The 16,250-nt window shown below is 43.0% G+C and overlaps 1 protein-coding gene and 2 pseudogenes across 1 annotated transcript; 1 reads left to right on the top strand and 2 right to left on the bottom strand.

Moving 5' to 3' along the window:
- Positions 1-28: 28 nt before the first annotated feature.
- On the top strand, positions 29-811 carry LOC136494871 (uncharacterized; annotated as a pseudogene).
- Positions 812-1,753: 942 nt separating this feature from the next.
- LOC136494870 (uncharacterized protein At1g32220, chloroplastic-like) lies at positions 1,754-4,758 on the bottom strand. Its single transcript, XM_066491042.1, has 7 exons — positions 4,427-4,758; positions 4,220-4,313; positions 4,031-4,119; positions 3,662-3,717; positions 2,780-2,926; positions 2,344-2,469; positions 1,754-2,250 (listed from the first exon to the last, which is right to left on the bottom strand). Exons 1-7 carry the CDS (start codon positions 4,552-4,554, stop codon positions 1,970-1,972), a joined length of 921 nt encoding a protein of 306 aa, XP_066347139.1. The 5' UTR covers positions 4,555-4,758; the 3' UTR covers positions 1,754-1,969.
- Positions 4,759-4,990: 232 nt separating this feature from the next.
- Positions 4,991-11,298, bottom strand: LOC136494866 (uncharacterized; annotated as a pseudogene).
- Positions 11,299-16,250: the final 4,952 nt, after the last annotated feature.

Genomic DNA, 16,250 nt, shown 5'->3' with positions numbered 1-16,250 from the left:
AAGCAATGTGGCACTGGACCTTTTGGTAATTTGGTAAAAAAAAAAAGGCGTGCATTTTATTTTTGTGCCATTGTGGACTTCACACTTGGCATGGACTAATGGCAGCTGCCTTGTGAAATTGGTTAAAGGCAAAAGCGACTGATAGTGACCTCCATGGTTAACAACACCTGGATCTGGGTGAATCGCTCTATATACAAGGGCAGTTCTCCACCACAGCACTCCCTCTTCCTCCTCTCTGTGCTTGTGTTGCTGTTAGGTTCTTGGATAGTTTGATGAATGATAGTGTGCAGCAGCAGTAGTAATTCACAGTGGGCTGTGTGGTAGTAGTGAGATCGAGAAGAGGATGGAGGTGTTCATCCACGAGGACTACGTGAACAAGCGCAACGAGGTGAGGAGGGAGCAGAGGCGGCGGCAGCTGCAGATGCTGCGGGTGGAGGGCAACCCCGACGCGTCCCGGCAGGCGCTGCTGGCAGTGCCTGACGCCCACCGGCGCGTCGCCGTCGTCCGGCGTCAGATCCCCAACTGCGAGCGCGCTGCAGTCGCCGGCCGCAGCAGCGGCGGGGGAGGCTGCTGTTGGTTGGCCGTCGGAGCATCGCCGCCTCTACGACTGCCTCAAGCCGTACTAGCTAGTAGTAGGCGCGACGCGAGAGTGGTCGGTCAGACGTGGCATGTCGTCCGTCCAACCGAATAAGCGTGGAGTTTCTGTGGTGAAAGTAGTGCTCCTGTTACTGTTCGTATCTGCCGTGATTGGCCGTGTATGTGTATGCACCAGGTTGAAAACTTGAAATTTTGAAATGCTTCATGAGTCGCAGATGCGCTGTCGCCCTTTATCTGTCTGCCGTTGGCATGATCATGTGGACTGAAGCTGTTCTGCTCTGTTCCACTGTCATGGTCACAGCAAATCTTTCATTCAGTTTCAACGACGTTGTCAAGAACTGCCCAGTGTTTCACGTTCACTTTCCCTACAGAATGCATTAGCCATTCAGCCCATAGAAAACCTACCTGCTGCAGTGCTGCTCATCGCTCGGATTTGCCATGATGCCGCTCGGTGGCAACGCCTGCAGCCCTGCACTGCCGGAAATTCTCATCGCCAGCGAGTCAGCGACCGGTGCATGTGTGATCTGTCATGTGTCATGAGGTAGGGTAGCCCTCGATTCTCCATCCATTTGACCTGGCAGGTCGATCAGCAGGACAGCTGCTGCCAATTGCCACTAAAGCACTGCATGAACATCCGTTCCCGACGGTGGTGAGGAACTTGGCCCTCGGGTGCACGGCGCAGCTGAGGGACCATCGTGGCAACGCTGGCGGTAGTGCTCATAGGGAGGGTGCCGCTGCACTGCCGGAGACGATGAGCACGCTGCACGCCCATGTACATGTACCGTATGCACGAGTACGATGCCATGGCCGCTGGCCAGGCTTGGAGGAAGGGCAAAAGAGCACGCTGCGCGCCATGTAGGAAGGGCAAAAGAGCCTTAAGTGATACACGGAAGGGCAAAAGAGTCAATTACTTGGCATGTTGGATTCACGTGAACATTGGGTCGTTCTTTTGTGAACATAGCGTCTTTTTTAATTGAGTTGATCTAATCAATGATGCATATGATTTACACTTCAAAAACATTTTGTGGGAAACCATCTGGTAAAAACATCAACATGGTTCGAAGTGCAGGTTGTTGAAAATGGGTCTAATGTCACATTCACAAGACTGTGAGCTCATGCCGCTCACCTCCATCAAGATTGTGAACCAACGTAACAATTATGTGACCCACGGTACTATATATTTTGTTAGCTCTTAAGTCTCAAGTGCTAGAAAATTCCAGCAGAAAAAAAATGCTGCACTGACTTTTGAACTATTGACTATGGTCAGATTCAGGGAGAAAGAAAGAAAGAACACAAGGATCATGAGTTACTGCTGAGTTTACGAACTTTCCACCTATAATACATTCAGAGACTGGGGAACAAGACCACAGATTCACACTCTTACCTTGGCTGCAGCTTCCTTGATTTGTTCAATGGTGAACACCCCAAAGAAGCTGTCATCTATGACTCCGTTGATTACCGCGTAGGCAACATCGTCCACGCCCACAGGGGGTGCAAGGATTAGGTCAGAGGCAGGCAGTGAGCTCAATGGTTTGGTGAAATTTTCAACAGAGGAGAGCAACCTCTCCAATGGTTGTCCAACAGCATCAAGCGGTACCTCAAAGCCATTTACTTTCCTTTTACCATAAATGAAGCCTGGCCTCAACACAACACCTGTAAAAGAAAAGCAGGTCCAATATATGACAAGAATATATAAATTCGAGAGAAAAAAAAAACTGACGATAAATGGTGTGCAGTATTTCTAACCTGAGGCTGGGTATTTGGAAAGGACTTCAGATTCCGCCTTTCTCTTACCAGTGAAGTAACCCGAGGTAAGAAGAAAGGATGGAAGATTGTAATCATGTACAGAGATTAAAATGAACTTCGGGACTCCTGTAAATGAACACATGAATATATTTATTTCAATCCAAAAGGAAATGGTATGGTAAAACAACAATCCACTTCTTTCTCTTTGATGTTATTCCTTGAGAAGATTAAATCCAGAAAGCAAGTTCTCTCACAAAAATTCTACAACTAAAAACTTTGTCGGTACACTAGATGTACCTGACACTTGAGAAGTTACAGACTACTATAGTTTGATTTGAACAATCTTAGTTCAGTCAAATCAATCTCATGAAAATTTGTCTATAGAGCATAGTTGCATACAAATTGGCATCAATGTAGTGCACTACGTAATACTTACCATATTCTTTTGCAGCGTTTACTGCTATGATATTTGCCTCACCATTTATCCTTTTCATTTGTTCTTCATTGCCAAATCCTCCAAGGGTAGACACAACAGCGGTAGCCCCAATCAATACTTCATCCCATCTTGCATAGAAAACATCTCCTACATCACATTAAGGTGCTTAACTGAATATTAGAGTGCCAGACAACATGTAAATCGCAGACTCTTGATTCTTGAAAGTAGACTATCACCATGTGGGCCTGCCACATAGTTGCAGGAATAAGGTGCCAACAGGAAATCCAGTTTATTCTCTGTTGCACTTTGTTAAAGCAGTTTTTCATGAATAAGGAGCCATGCAGTAAGCCAGTGAGCAAGGCTAAAGTAAGAAACAGTCTTATGTACAGGGCTACATTATTTTGCAATAATCAATATATGTGCATATATGTCTTATCTCAGCACTCAGAAGCAATAGGACATCAATAGAATATTGTATAAACTTAAAGAAATTGCCTTATACAGTTCATTTTAATATCCCAAACAAAGTATGGCAGAATGATGACAATACAAAATTGTTTGTTGAGTACAAGTACAACAGGGATCATACAAATTACAGCATGGCAGCAATATAAAATTTTGTTTGTTGAGTACAAGTATAACAGGGATCATACATAATACATTTCTTACAGAACAGCTATTACTCTGGATAAGAATCTTATTATTCTCATTCTCAATTCAGTTGTATCCTCAATCACTTGATAAAGGTATAATTTGGGAGGCAAACCATCAATATTAACACACTAGACACAACAGGTTGGGGAAGTAAAGCAGTTAGCTAACGTGAGGGAGCAAAATCTAATAACCAAACTCCTATAACGGCATATAATACTACAAGAATACCTGCTAGCCAATTGACTTGATCAACCCAGGGATCAGAGTAAGATGGTCTTCCTGACCTGCCCATCAACACACAATCAAGTAAAATGTGTAAATTTGTACATAAACCAGGTTTGGTACCCAGAACACTGTATCCACCTCTCATTTTTCATTACCAAACAGAGACTATTGACCCAATTTAGTAAAATAAAGGGGCTGCTAAAGAAATCAATAGATGAAGAATCTAATATAAACTTAAAATTGTTTAAAATATGCTAGAAATGGTGAAAGTTACAACTGCTGCATAGTTGAAATGATTTATACATCACCTATTTGCTTCTACAGGGTATACAGCACAGAAATGTTCATCACAGAGAAGAGCAAAAGAAGTACCTGCTGAAGCTCACAACCTCAATGCCTTTAGAGACAGCAGCTTTGCAGATCGCAGAACCAACGAATCCACTTCCTCCCAACACCACAATCTGCAACCGCCGACAAACAGTTCAGAATGGTGGGGGGAAATCGGCTTAGTAACCTAACAAAAGCTGAATGTTAGAGAACTTGAGCTGCGGAAACCCATGCCTTTTCCGTCTTCACATCAGCGACAATATCTATCGGAGTGGATGAGTAGTCTTCTCTCACATCCGATGCGGCGAACCTACACTTGGTACGGAGCCTGCGCGATCAAGGGAAACCATGTCACCACACCACGAAATTTAGCAGAAAACGAGGAGAGCATGCGCCAGGTGAGAGGGGTCGGTCAGCAGGGGCCATGGGGCATAAGATAACCTAGAGAGTGGGGCTGCGGGAGCCGTCCGAACCGCCGTCGCCGCTGCTACCGCGGCCGCGCAACGGGTAGGCGGAAGGGGTGAATTCGCCATCGCCGGCGGCCGGACGAGCAGCGGCGAGGGGGCCATGGGTTTCTCCGCTCGATGGACCTGAGCTGGCGGAGGTGTGAGCGCGAGGGTGCAACGGCGGCGGCGAGCCGGGAACGGCCGGCAGGTGGTGGCGCAGAGCGTGGCCGCGTGGGGCTGCTTGCTTCGCGTTGCCCGTGGTTGTGGGCTGCTGGAGCCTGGAGCTGGACTACTGGAGTGAGGCGTCCCGCTAGCCGCTGCCACGTCGCTCGCTTGTTTTCCCGTGGATTTGTGCTCGGAAACCAACAATTTTTTCTCTCGCAACAAATCAGCCATACTTATCAGCCAAGTGAATAAGAAACCACGGGAAAAATATGACGTCTGGTCCACATCCAATTTGACGGCTGGGATATTTGGATGCTGTTTATTTGCAACGAATGGGACTGGACAAAATATGTATATATATGTAATAAAGATAGGAGAATGTTAAGCTGCAAAATTGAATATGCCACATCTTCAGTTTCAGTATATGTAATTATTCATTCAGCAGATCATGTATACATTTGTCTCTCATTAGGTGAATGAGAAAGCCATATTTTCCAATACAAGAATGGATTCCTATAAAAATGGAATACATGAAAACATGACATGATATCTACACCATAAATGTAATCTGAAACATGAAAAATGGGACAATGAAGAATCGTCACTCAGGTCGCCTCTCTCTTTCTGGTCGTCAGACAATACAACAACAAGTCCTTCACAAACTTCAGTTCGCTTGAAACATGCGAATCCGAAGCTTCCAACAACAGCTTATCAAACATGTCTGTCATATCAATCAACCTTTGGTACTGTACTCTCTTTATAACCCCTCTCCATTGAACTATCAGGGCGAAATAGATCCATGGGACTGCATCAAGAACTGGACGCAAGCTTTCACTTAATCCTTTTCCTGGCTCTGTGAAGAATCTACCTGCCCCCATAGTGTCTCTGCATAAATCTTCTCTTCTTCCTTCTCTTGTTGAGAACAATCAGATAGCTCAACCACCTGCTCATCATCTTCATCTGGCACATCTTCGTCAGTATCCTCTGACAAATCTACAACATCGTTACCCTGCAGAACACAAGCCTGAGCCACAGCCTCTCGCATGGCCAGCCGAGTCGCTGGCCTATCACTCCCCTTATATCGTGGTGGAGGGACAACAAATGGCAGGGCGATGCCCTCGATCCTGTGCCTACTTTCACTTGCATGCTTTGACATGCCTGGTGGTGGAGCAATGAGTATGATGCCGAGCTCATAGTTGCAAATGTGCAGCCTCGGACCAGAAGGTGCTGATCTGGCTTCACTAGGATTTGCTTTGGAGGGAGGAGATAGAGGCTGTCCCCATGCAGCCGGACTGAAATTGTGAGACCCACAATAAGTCCAGCCGAATGAACGCTCATCAAAACAAGACTTGAAGCGTCTTTGAGCAACCTGGTACATAGATAAATTTGTCACTACCATAGCTGAATTTTATGCAAGAATATTGAACATTTCATCACTTTTTAATGTAGTATCTGTATCAGCCAACGATGACATAAGGTAAACAGAAGCAAGTCACATAGGACATGTCTATCCAAGTTGATGGTAGACAGCTTATCCAAAAAGGATGAATATCAAGAGCATTAGCTAGCAGTTGAAGACATAGTAAGAAAGAGTAAATATCAAGTTTTTTTTTTTTGTAAAGCTATAATTGGACTTTTCTCGCTAACATCTTCACTTAAACAACACACATACAATCATCAGCTGTTTCTAACCCATTGTCAATGTCTGCAACCATAGTATTCAGAGAAATGACGTTGTGTATGTCATGTCTGCCATTGTTTAACTTGAACCACCATTCAATATTTTATGAATAACTAAACAAGGCCAAGGAAGTTTAATTCTATGATATTCCCTGAGATGATTATACCTTAACATGCATAGGATGCCCTATCCTGGCATATGGTTGTGGGATTGCATCGTGAAATATACCAGTAGATCTCAGTCTTTGCCATGTTTTCTGTCAAAAGGAAGCATGTGAGATGGGCACAAAAAGTAATATCATACACCTTACTTGGGTAATCTCTAAATTTACACTATTTTCAGCACTTGCTTCTATGACTAGAAAAGCATGAATTTTCTATTTCATGTGCACAACTTTCCATATTGAATATAGTGCAAATATATCACGAGCTCTTATTTGTAAATTGTTCGAAAGGTTTAGAGTAGTCAAAAGAAAATCCACCTCAGGTAGAGAAAGCAAATTCCTGCACAATTGAATTCCACAAGCCCCTTTTTTCACCCTGTCAATTGTTGGAAACAACAGACTGATTGATGGCTTCTTCAGCTCATGGTTTGTTGTCCAGCAACCCCACTACGAAAATTAAGGAACACTTAAGTGGGTATGTCCATCAAGAAAAGATATACATATTCCAGTAATTTGCTAGAATACAGTAAGCTTCAGTAAACAGTTAAGAATTACCTCCGGATCAGATTCTTGAGAGTCAAAATCCTGATGGGGTCGTTTACCAGCAGCAGAAGCAAAGCTTGCAATGAACTGTGGATTAATTGAAGTCCCAATGGATGAAGCACCTATAAAATAATTTAACCTGAGTAGGAAACACTTAATCTAATACTCCCACCATTCCAAATTATAAGTCGTTTTGGATTTTCTAGATACATAGTAAAAGCTACATATCTAGATGCATAACAAAAGCTATAAACCTAGAAAAGCCAAAACGACTTATAATTTGGAATGGAGTAACTATTTCAATATAGCAAAATTGATTGTTTTCTCACTGTAGATGAAATTAGTCTCGAGTGTTTCAGGCCACTTAATGTTTGACAATACCTGCTTCAAATCAATGTTAATTACAATTAGAAAAATTTGGTTAATATCAGTAAAGAGGACAGGTGGTATGGACAGAAGTGACATAAGCAACTAAATAGCCATGGAGCAACTTACAAAGTGCAAATCAAGAAACCAAACTGACCAAGCAACAAGATGATAAGTGTAAAAGCTGAATTGATTCTGATGAATGTACAGTTCTTTTTCTGTTTTAGGCTCTCATTGGAAGGCAGAAAATTTTCCTGGTTCCTTTGTAAATTGAAGGTTCCCTGTGAAACTCTTCCATTCCAAGCAGAACCTTAGAAACTACAAATACCAATTTTACATGTCCTTACAGAGCAGTGAGGGCAAAAACAACTGAAGACATAATATTTGTTGCTTGACTCCTTATGTTTAGATATCACAAATGCAAAAGGCAGTGCAAAGGTCTTCAAACTGAGAAAATTGGAAGTATTGCTCTAGATGGTGACGACTAAAAAGGTATTAAGTTATGCCGATCAGCTTCATACCACTACTATCCATTTTAGAATAAGTATACACTGATTTCACCAAATAATATTATCATCTTAAAAAAATGTTAGTTTAGTTTATAAATCGCATGGTTTTATCAAAGATGCACATAATTTCATCATATAAAATCATAGACCTCTTCTAACCGCCAAAGTCCAAGGCACCGCTGCAAGGATGCTATTAGTGAGCAGAGTGGTGGAAAATGCTCATTGCTTATCAGCTCGGAAATTTGAGAAAACACTGGACCCTGAATTTAATTGAAACAGTTTAGGATATGCATGGAGAAGTTTCACAATAGTAGTACAAACTTATGAGAAAGGTTTCTTAAAATCTTTCTGGCATACCTTTGATACGTATAGAAGCAACTGCACTTTAGTATTAGTTACTCCATATGCAGCCTCCAGGGCTTCTCTAGGGTAGATAAATCCAGAGAAATTGAAGAATCCTGAGTCACTGAGGGGAGCTACCCACTTAGCAACCTCTCTAGGCAAGAAACCAAGTTGGACAGAATCTGAAAGGCATTGGGATATGGTCAATTAAAATATAAAGGTAGCAATTTGTTGTTTTACACGTGAACCATGAAACACAGAACACCTTTGGGCACACATTCAGTAAAAGTGCACATATTGAACTATGCATACCTTCCTCAGAAAATTTATCCAGATCAGCAACAAGGACACTCACAGCATTAGCATCTGCAGGTATATTGGTGTTCCTCTTCAAGATCACTTCTGTAGTCCCATGCATATTCTCACGGCATTTTCCAAGAAATGCAGACAAGGCTCTTAGTTGTTTGCCAGCATCTGATGGCATGTGAAACCGATGGGATAGGCCAACTACAGATGTTTGAACAGAGCCAATAAACATTCTATGTGCAGATTTTGTGTGTACATTATGTTTAGCCTGAAAAAGCCGGTGGATACAGCTAGTTATGGAATAGGGCACCATAAAAATAGGCTATTATTTTTCCAGTAATGACAAAGCAATAGCTAGTTCTGAGCTTAGGATTAAGTTCACTTACGCTAATATCTTCCTCAGAAAGTATCCAAATTATAAGCAATATATTGTTTGGTGCAAACGATATACTCACTTTGATTCCAAATGTAGGCCGTTAGGACAATAACTTGAAATTTTTGTTAAATATATAATTTTAAATGATGAAAGTTATATATTCTGAAAATATTTCCATGATGAACGTAGTAACATCAACCATATGTTGTGAGTGCATGTAACTTGTTATATACCGATGGTCCAAGTTAAGAAAGTTTGACCAAATAGGATCCTAAATGACCTACGTTTAGAATCAGAGGTAGTATATGTTTGATATTCTTACTAGAAGGGCTAAACAACAAAATAGTGTGTCATGCTAGCAAAATTAAACTTACTGAAAGGAAATAATTAGACTCCAAATAAGGAGGACTTTGTGCATGTATTCCAGATACTGAAGTGATGAGGTAGCCACCAGCTCCTTCAAAATCATACTTAGCAATCTCATTTATCCAATATGCCTGGCTAGGGACTTCATTGACCATGGATGCTATGAATGATACTAATTGAGCAGCAAAATCAGATTTTTGCTTCTTGGCTGCACTAAAAAGTGCTGCATAGTCCAGGGATGTTCTACGAGGAAAGTCTTGCCACCACACTGTGTTTGTTATGAGATGCCACTGCATAAATTATGTAAACCTTCAGCAAGACCATAGAAGCAGATCTTCACAAGAGAAAACACAATGCACAAAGTTCAAGCTAAGCCATTAGTGAGCAGGAAAAAAACTGACCTGCCTCGGTACTAAGTTAGCTGAAGCAACAATAACACGCATGCTGTCTTCCCTCTGTAACACTATGAGCTTTGGATGGTGGCATGCAACTCCTTGCTTCTTCCTGTCCTTTCCAAATGCTATCTCTTCAGGGAATCGGGGGAAACTTGAAAAGAAATAAATGACAACATTAGTGTTCACTATCCCTCCTCAACAAAAACATCCATTTTGGCATACCATAGAGCTCAACAAATGCAAAACACCCATTTTGGTATACCATAGAGCTCAGCAAATGCAAAACTAAGATACAGTATCTGATAGGCGTGCACCTGATAGATTCGAAAAACAAAAGCACAAGGCATTTGCTCAAACTGCAAAAAAAAAAAAAAAAAAAAAAAAAAAAACAGTACTCAAGGTTGCTACTTACACTAGTAGAAGCTTAGGATGGCTTTCAAAAGGTGCCGCCGTTCTATTTTCACTGCTTGCACTCCAGCATCTCTCCTTGTTGTGGCATGCTACTGTCACTGGTAGATGCTGGGGAATCTTGCAATAGTTGAGAAACCTGAGAACCATACAAACATTAGCATTTCTATGAAGAATTCAATCGCATGTCTCAATGTTATAGGTAAAGTTCAGAAAGGCAGCAGAGAGCAGGCACACCAGGAAATATCTGAGGTGAATGTTGCAATGAACACTCGCACCAAACTATTAACAGGATGGAGAAGCTGTGGAAGTGTCACGCCACTCTGTGGTTCCGATGTGTCAGACCCAGTACATGCAAGGCGATTCAAGAAGAATGTGCTCCCATCTGAGTAGCAGCCCTCACTGCGATACTGCTCTTCATTGCCGCTGCCGCATCCTGGCTGCTCTGCATTGTCATCTCTGCATCCTTTACTCCCATTAAACAGCTCTCCATCGCCATCATTTACAACATCAAGGTGGTGTTCCAATTTGTCTTGGTCAAAATTGCAATCACCTTGCAGCACATTCTCCTCAGAAGCGGGAGCAATTGGATTGTCCAGGCACAATTCACCAGCACCATCCTGCCTCCATTTTTTAGGTCCAACATCAACATCCAGGCTACCAATTCCAGAACAATCCCTCAATAACGAAAGGGGATCTTCGCTCTCACAGATCGCCCTGAGCCGTTTCCGCAGCGACAAGGCCCTAAACACAAGCCCCTCGGCGCAGGACCCCGCCGTTGAAGCCGTACCAACCTCAACCCCTCCGCATGAGACGAACCTCTCCACGATGAATCCGTACCTGGTGCCGCAGCGCAGCACCGATACCTCATCGCCAACGGCCAGCTCGGTGGGGGTCCCCGCGCAGAGGGGCCGGCCATTGACGCTCGGAGAGCCGATGCTAGATCGGTGTGTGAGGCGAAGGTCGCAGCCGTAGGTGCTGAGAAGGAGGTCGCGGGCGCGCCGGCGATGAGAACTGGCGAGGAGGCGGAGGCGGTAGCCCCGGCGGCGGGAGTGGGAGAGCGAGTAGAGGCGGTCCGGTGCGCAGGAGGAGCAGGGCGGGGGCGGGGCCCACGAGACGGAGGTGGAAGTAGCCAAGGCTGCCGGAGGTGTAGGGGCGGTCTGGCTGCTGCGGCAGCGGCAACGCCATGGGAGTGGAGGCGTCAAGGGGCGGGAAGGAGCCCGGTACTAGTTGAATCTGAATCCGCCATTTATTTAGGTTTCTTCTGCAGGACGTGCTAGATAAGAGGAAGGGTTTTAATGTAAAAGAAATTTCTACTGTAGGAGATTACCGAGAAGGAAGGTCCTGGATAGCAAAAATGTCCTCCTTGCGAGGGAAGGAGGCAGCCTTTCAGTTTGGTGTTTAAATCCTTTCTTCCTTACGAAGATTGCCAGGTCTGTGACTTTTGTGAGCAAAATATACTCCCTCCGTGCATAAAAAAAATATAATTTTAGTTTTTCAAAAAATCAAACAGTTTAAGCTTTGACAAAATATTTATATAAAAAGTATTAATATTTTTATGCAAAATAAATATCATTATATTAGTCATAGAATATATTTTTATAATAAAATTATTTGAAGACATAAATGCTAATATTATTTACTATAAACTTAGTCAACGAAAGCCCTAGTTTGGTTTTGACTAATTGATAAAAACCTATTTGGACTAATCTTTGCATCTAAGTGTGCTGACTAGTTAGGATGATCTAATCCAAGTGAAGGAGCTAGGTGACACTCATGGATGGAGATAGCCACATGAAATGAAGTCCATGGTAATAGTGTGGACATGTGATGATGATCAAGCTCCGGGACTTAAAAAGGAAGAAAGAGAAAAAGAAAATGGGCTCAAGGCAAAGGTGATATCAATAGGGCTATTTTGTTTTCGGTGATCAAGACACTATAGAGAGTGTTATTATATTTAGGATATATGGTCGTACTATTAAGAGGGGAGCTCTTATCGGATAACTCGATCATCTAGTGCCACTAGGTGTTGAAAAACTTGAATATACATTTTAGGCCTAGTGCATAATCGGTGAGAAGTGTTTCACCCTTGAAAAATGATTGTGAAAATGCTAACACACCTGCACGTGATGGTGAGACACTTAGGAGTGTTAGCACATTTGCAAAGGAGGTGAAAAATGTGAAGAAAAGGAGGCGATTCTTGGCTCGGGGTGCTGCCACGGGGGCACCACCACCCCCTGTCCGATGCACCGCCACCCCTGTGGCAGTGACCGGCTAAGGAGGCCGAGAGCGTGAAGTTTGATTGGTGGCACCGCCACCCCTAGGGCGGTGCCCACCTGGACTCGCTCGAGAGCAGCCAAGTGAAGGCTGGTCACCGGACACCACTGTGTACACTACCACGTGCATGACGATGCACCATCGGGTGCTGTCCGGTGCCACTGCCTTTTTTCAACAGAGAGTGGGGGAACCAGCAGGTGGCACCGCCACCCTATGGCAGTGCACGACCCTATTTATCTAGAGAGGAGGAAAAACAGGGGCTGGCTTGGGGTGGCACCACTACCCCCTGTCCGGTGCCCCCGTTGGATGACCGTTAGAGGGTCACCGTCACCCCCTATATGGTGAACACACCATCGTGTCTGGTGACCTCGCAGAAAGTTGACTCAAAGGGATAACGGCTCTATTTGCTTGTGGGCTTATAAATAGAGGTGTTGGCTGACCTTGGCCACTCTCTTAGCACGTCTAACAGTTGCATACATCCCTTTGAGAGCTGAGCACACCACTCCACTCACTTGCACACTTGATTTGATCATCTTGAGTGAGATTGGAGAACCTCTAGTGCATTGCTTAGTGGTCTAGCATCTTGTGGCACTAGTTGGGCGATTTGGGCTAATGGAGATCTTGTTACTCTTGGTGTTTGTCCGACACCTAGATGGCCCGGTGATTGGTGGATCATCGAGCTGAGGAAGGTGATTATCTCTGGCTTTGATCATTGTGATTGTGAGGGGTTCTTATGCCTTCCCCGGCGGAGCGCCAAAGGCAACTCTAGTGGATTGTGCGTGGCTTGTGTGATCCTCATCTTGTGTTGGTTGTGCGCACCCTATTGAGGGTTTGGCGTGTGATGCGAATTAGCGCGTGAACCTCCAAGTGAGTGAATCACCACAACGGGGACTAGCTTGCCGGCAAGCAACTGAACCTCGGAGGAAAATCATTGTGTCTTGATTATCTCCTTGGTATTCATTGGTATTCACTCATTGATCACTTGTCATGGCGGTATACCTATATACCACTCTTGTATTTCATTATACATTCATTTGGATAGAGCTAGTGGTAGTTAAGACTAGATAGTGTATCATTTAATTATATTACTCTCACTAGGTTGATCACCTAGGTGTATATTAGTGACATAGCTTTGTTGTGATATACTAGAGATCATAGAAAATAGAATTGGGTAGGTGGCTTACAACCCCAAGTATAGTGCTAGCGCAAAATTCGCTTCACCATCTTATTGACTAATCATTTATCTTAGTGTTGTTGTAGAAATTTTTAATAGGCCTATTCACCCCCCTCTAGCCATTAGGACCTTTCAAGTGGTATCGGAGCCGTGGTCACCGTGATTTGAGGCTTAGCAACCTTTGGTGTAAAAATGGCTCAAATCAACAACACAAAGAAGCCACCCCAATTTGATGGCTCCAACTATCCCTATTGGAAGGCTAAGATGACAACATATATCAAGTCAATTAATAGGAAAGGTTTGGAAGGTGGTGGAGACCAAGATTGAGATTGATGATGAAGAGGCTCGCACTGCCGCCGAAGAGATGCTACTCCAAAATAATGACATTGCTCTTAGTGCCATCCATGATGCTTTGGATGAGAGAACATTTGAGCAAATCAAGAACATTGAAAGAGCTCATGAGGCATGAAAGAAGTTGGAGGAATTATTTGAAGGCACTCAAGGCGTGAAGGGTGCAAAGGCATATATTCTCAAGGAGAAGCTTGTAAGCTTCAAGATGAAGGAGGATGAGAGTGTGCCAGAGATGTTTCATAGGCTTCAAGTGCTTGTCAATGATCTCAAAGCACTTGGAAAAGAAGTGAAGGACAAGGACTTCTCCCACAAGTTCTTGAGATGCTTACCTTCAAGATTTGGCACATTGGTCACTATTCTAGTAAGAAGTGGTTTGGACACCATGACATCAAACTAAGTGTTGGGAGATATAATGACTAATGATACATATAGAGATGATGATGAGAAGGAAGAAAAGAAGGAGAAGAAAGATGAGAAGAAGGATGAGAAGAAGAAAAGTGTGGCATTCAAGGACACATCATCCAAGGGCAAGGCAAAGCAAGAATCATCAAGTGAAGATGAAGACTCAAGCTTTGATGAGTTAGATGATGAGAAGATGGCTCTCTTTGTGAAGAGATTTAGCAAATTCATGGTGAACAAAAGGGCTATCAGTGCAAGAAGGAAGAAATCATCATCAAGGAACAAGGATGAAACAAGGAGGTGCTTCAAGTGTGGTAGCAAGGATCATCTTGTTGCTCAATGCCCATACAATAGTGATAATGATGATCACAAGAAGAATAAGAAGAAGGACAAGAAGGAAAAGAAAGAGAAGAAGGACAAGATGACCTTCAAGAAGAAGAAGAAGGGTGGTTCATATGTGGTTACTTGGGATAGTGATGCTTCCTCAAGTAATGATGATGATAGTGATGATGACAAGACTACCAAGAAGAAGGCACTTGCAAGCATTGCTATTAATAAAATGCCTTCTCTCTTTGACACTCCATCATGCTTCATGACTAAGGCCACTAAGGTACAAACTTGTGATGATGGAAGTGACGAGGAACATGATAATGAAAATGAAAGTGATAGTGATGATGATGAACCAACTAAGGATGAACTACTTGACATGCTAGATGATGCTAACGAACACTTTGACATTAAGAGAAGGGAATGCAAAAGCTTATGTAAGGAACTAAAAGCCCTTAAGCAAGCCTTTGATGAGCTCAATGCATCTCATGAGAGGCTAGAGGAAGCCCATGACAAGCTTGGCAAGGCTCACAAGAAGCTTGAAAAAGCTCATTTCTCTTTGCTTAATGAGCAAAATGAGAAAAAGCATGTTGAGACATGTGATGTAGGCTTAACTTGTGATATAATTGATGAATCATTCTATAAGCCTATCATTGTTGCTCCCACTAACCTTTCTTGTAGCACTTCTACTTCTACCTTATCTAGTAGTGATTGTTTCACTTGTGATGCCTCACTAATTGTTGAGAATGAGACCCTCAAGGAGGTTAATGAGCTCACTCATGCCTTAGGCAAAGCCTATGGTGATGAGGACCGCTTGCTTATGTGCTTGGGTAGCTAAAAAGCTTCTCTCTATAAAGAGGGATTATGCTATACCCCTAAGAAAGGCAAGGCGGCCTTTGCTCCTCACAAGACTAGTTTTATGAAGAATAATAGTCAGTTTTGTACTAGTTGCAAGCAAGTTGATCACATAGAGCAAAAATGCATGAGCAAGAAATCACAAGTTAAAGTATCCTCAATTAAGCTTGATTCTTTCTATATGCTCACCAAGGATACTAATGGTGTGAAGGCTAAGTTCATTAGTACACCATGAATGGGCTCAAAGAAGAAAGCCATTTGGGTACCAAAGAGCTTAGTAACTAACCTTCAAGGACCCAAGCAAGTTTGGGTACCAAAAATAATTGATCTTCTTTTGTAGGTCAATTACAAAGCCGGAGAAAGACATTGGGTTCTTGATAGTGGGTGCACTCAACACATGACCGGTGATGCAAGAATGTTCAACTCAATCAATACCAATGGCAATGATGGTTATGATAGTATCACATTTTGTGACAATAGCAAAGGCAAGGTCAAAGGGCTTGATAAGATTGCAATATCCAATGACATGAGCATTTCCAATGTATTGCTAGTTGAGAGCTTGAACTTCAATTTGCTATCCGTGGCTCAATTGTATGATCTTGGATTCAAATGCATATTTAGAGTTGATGATGTAGAGATCATAAGTGTACATGGCTCTAATTTGATCTTCAAAGGCTTTAGATATGAGAATCTATACTTGGTTGATTTCAATGCTAGTGAAGCTCAATTGTCAACATGCTTATTCACTAAGTCTAGTATGAGTTAGGCTATGGCATAGAAGGCTTAGTCATGTTGGAATGAAACAATTGAATAGAT

The sequence above is a fragment of the Miscanthus floridulus genome, chromosome 11 (assembly GCF_019320115.1).
Source record: "Miscanthus floridulus cultivar M001 chromosome 11, ASM1932011v1, whole genome shotgun sequence".
NCBI lineage: Eukaryota > Viridiplantae > Streptophyta > Magnoliopsida > Poales > Poaceae > Miscanthus > Miscanthus floridulus.
This window is presented reverse-complemented; position numbering and strand designations above follow the sequence as displayed.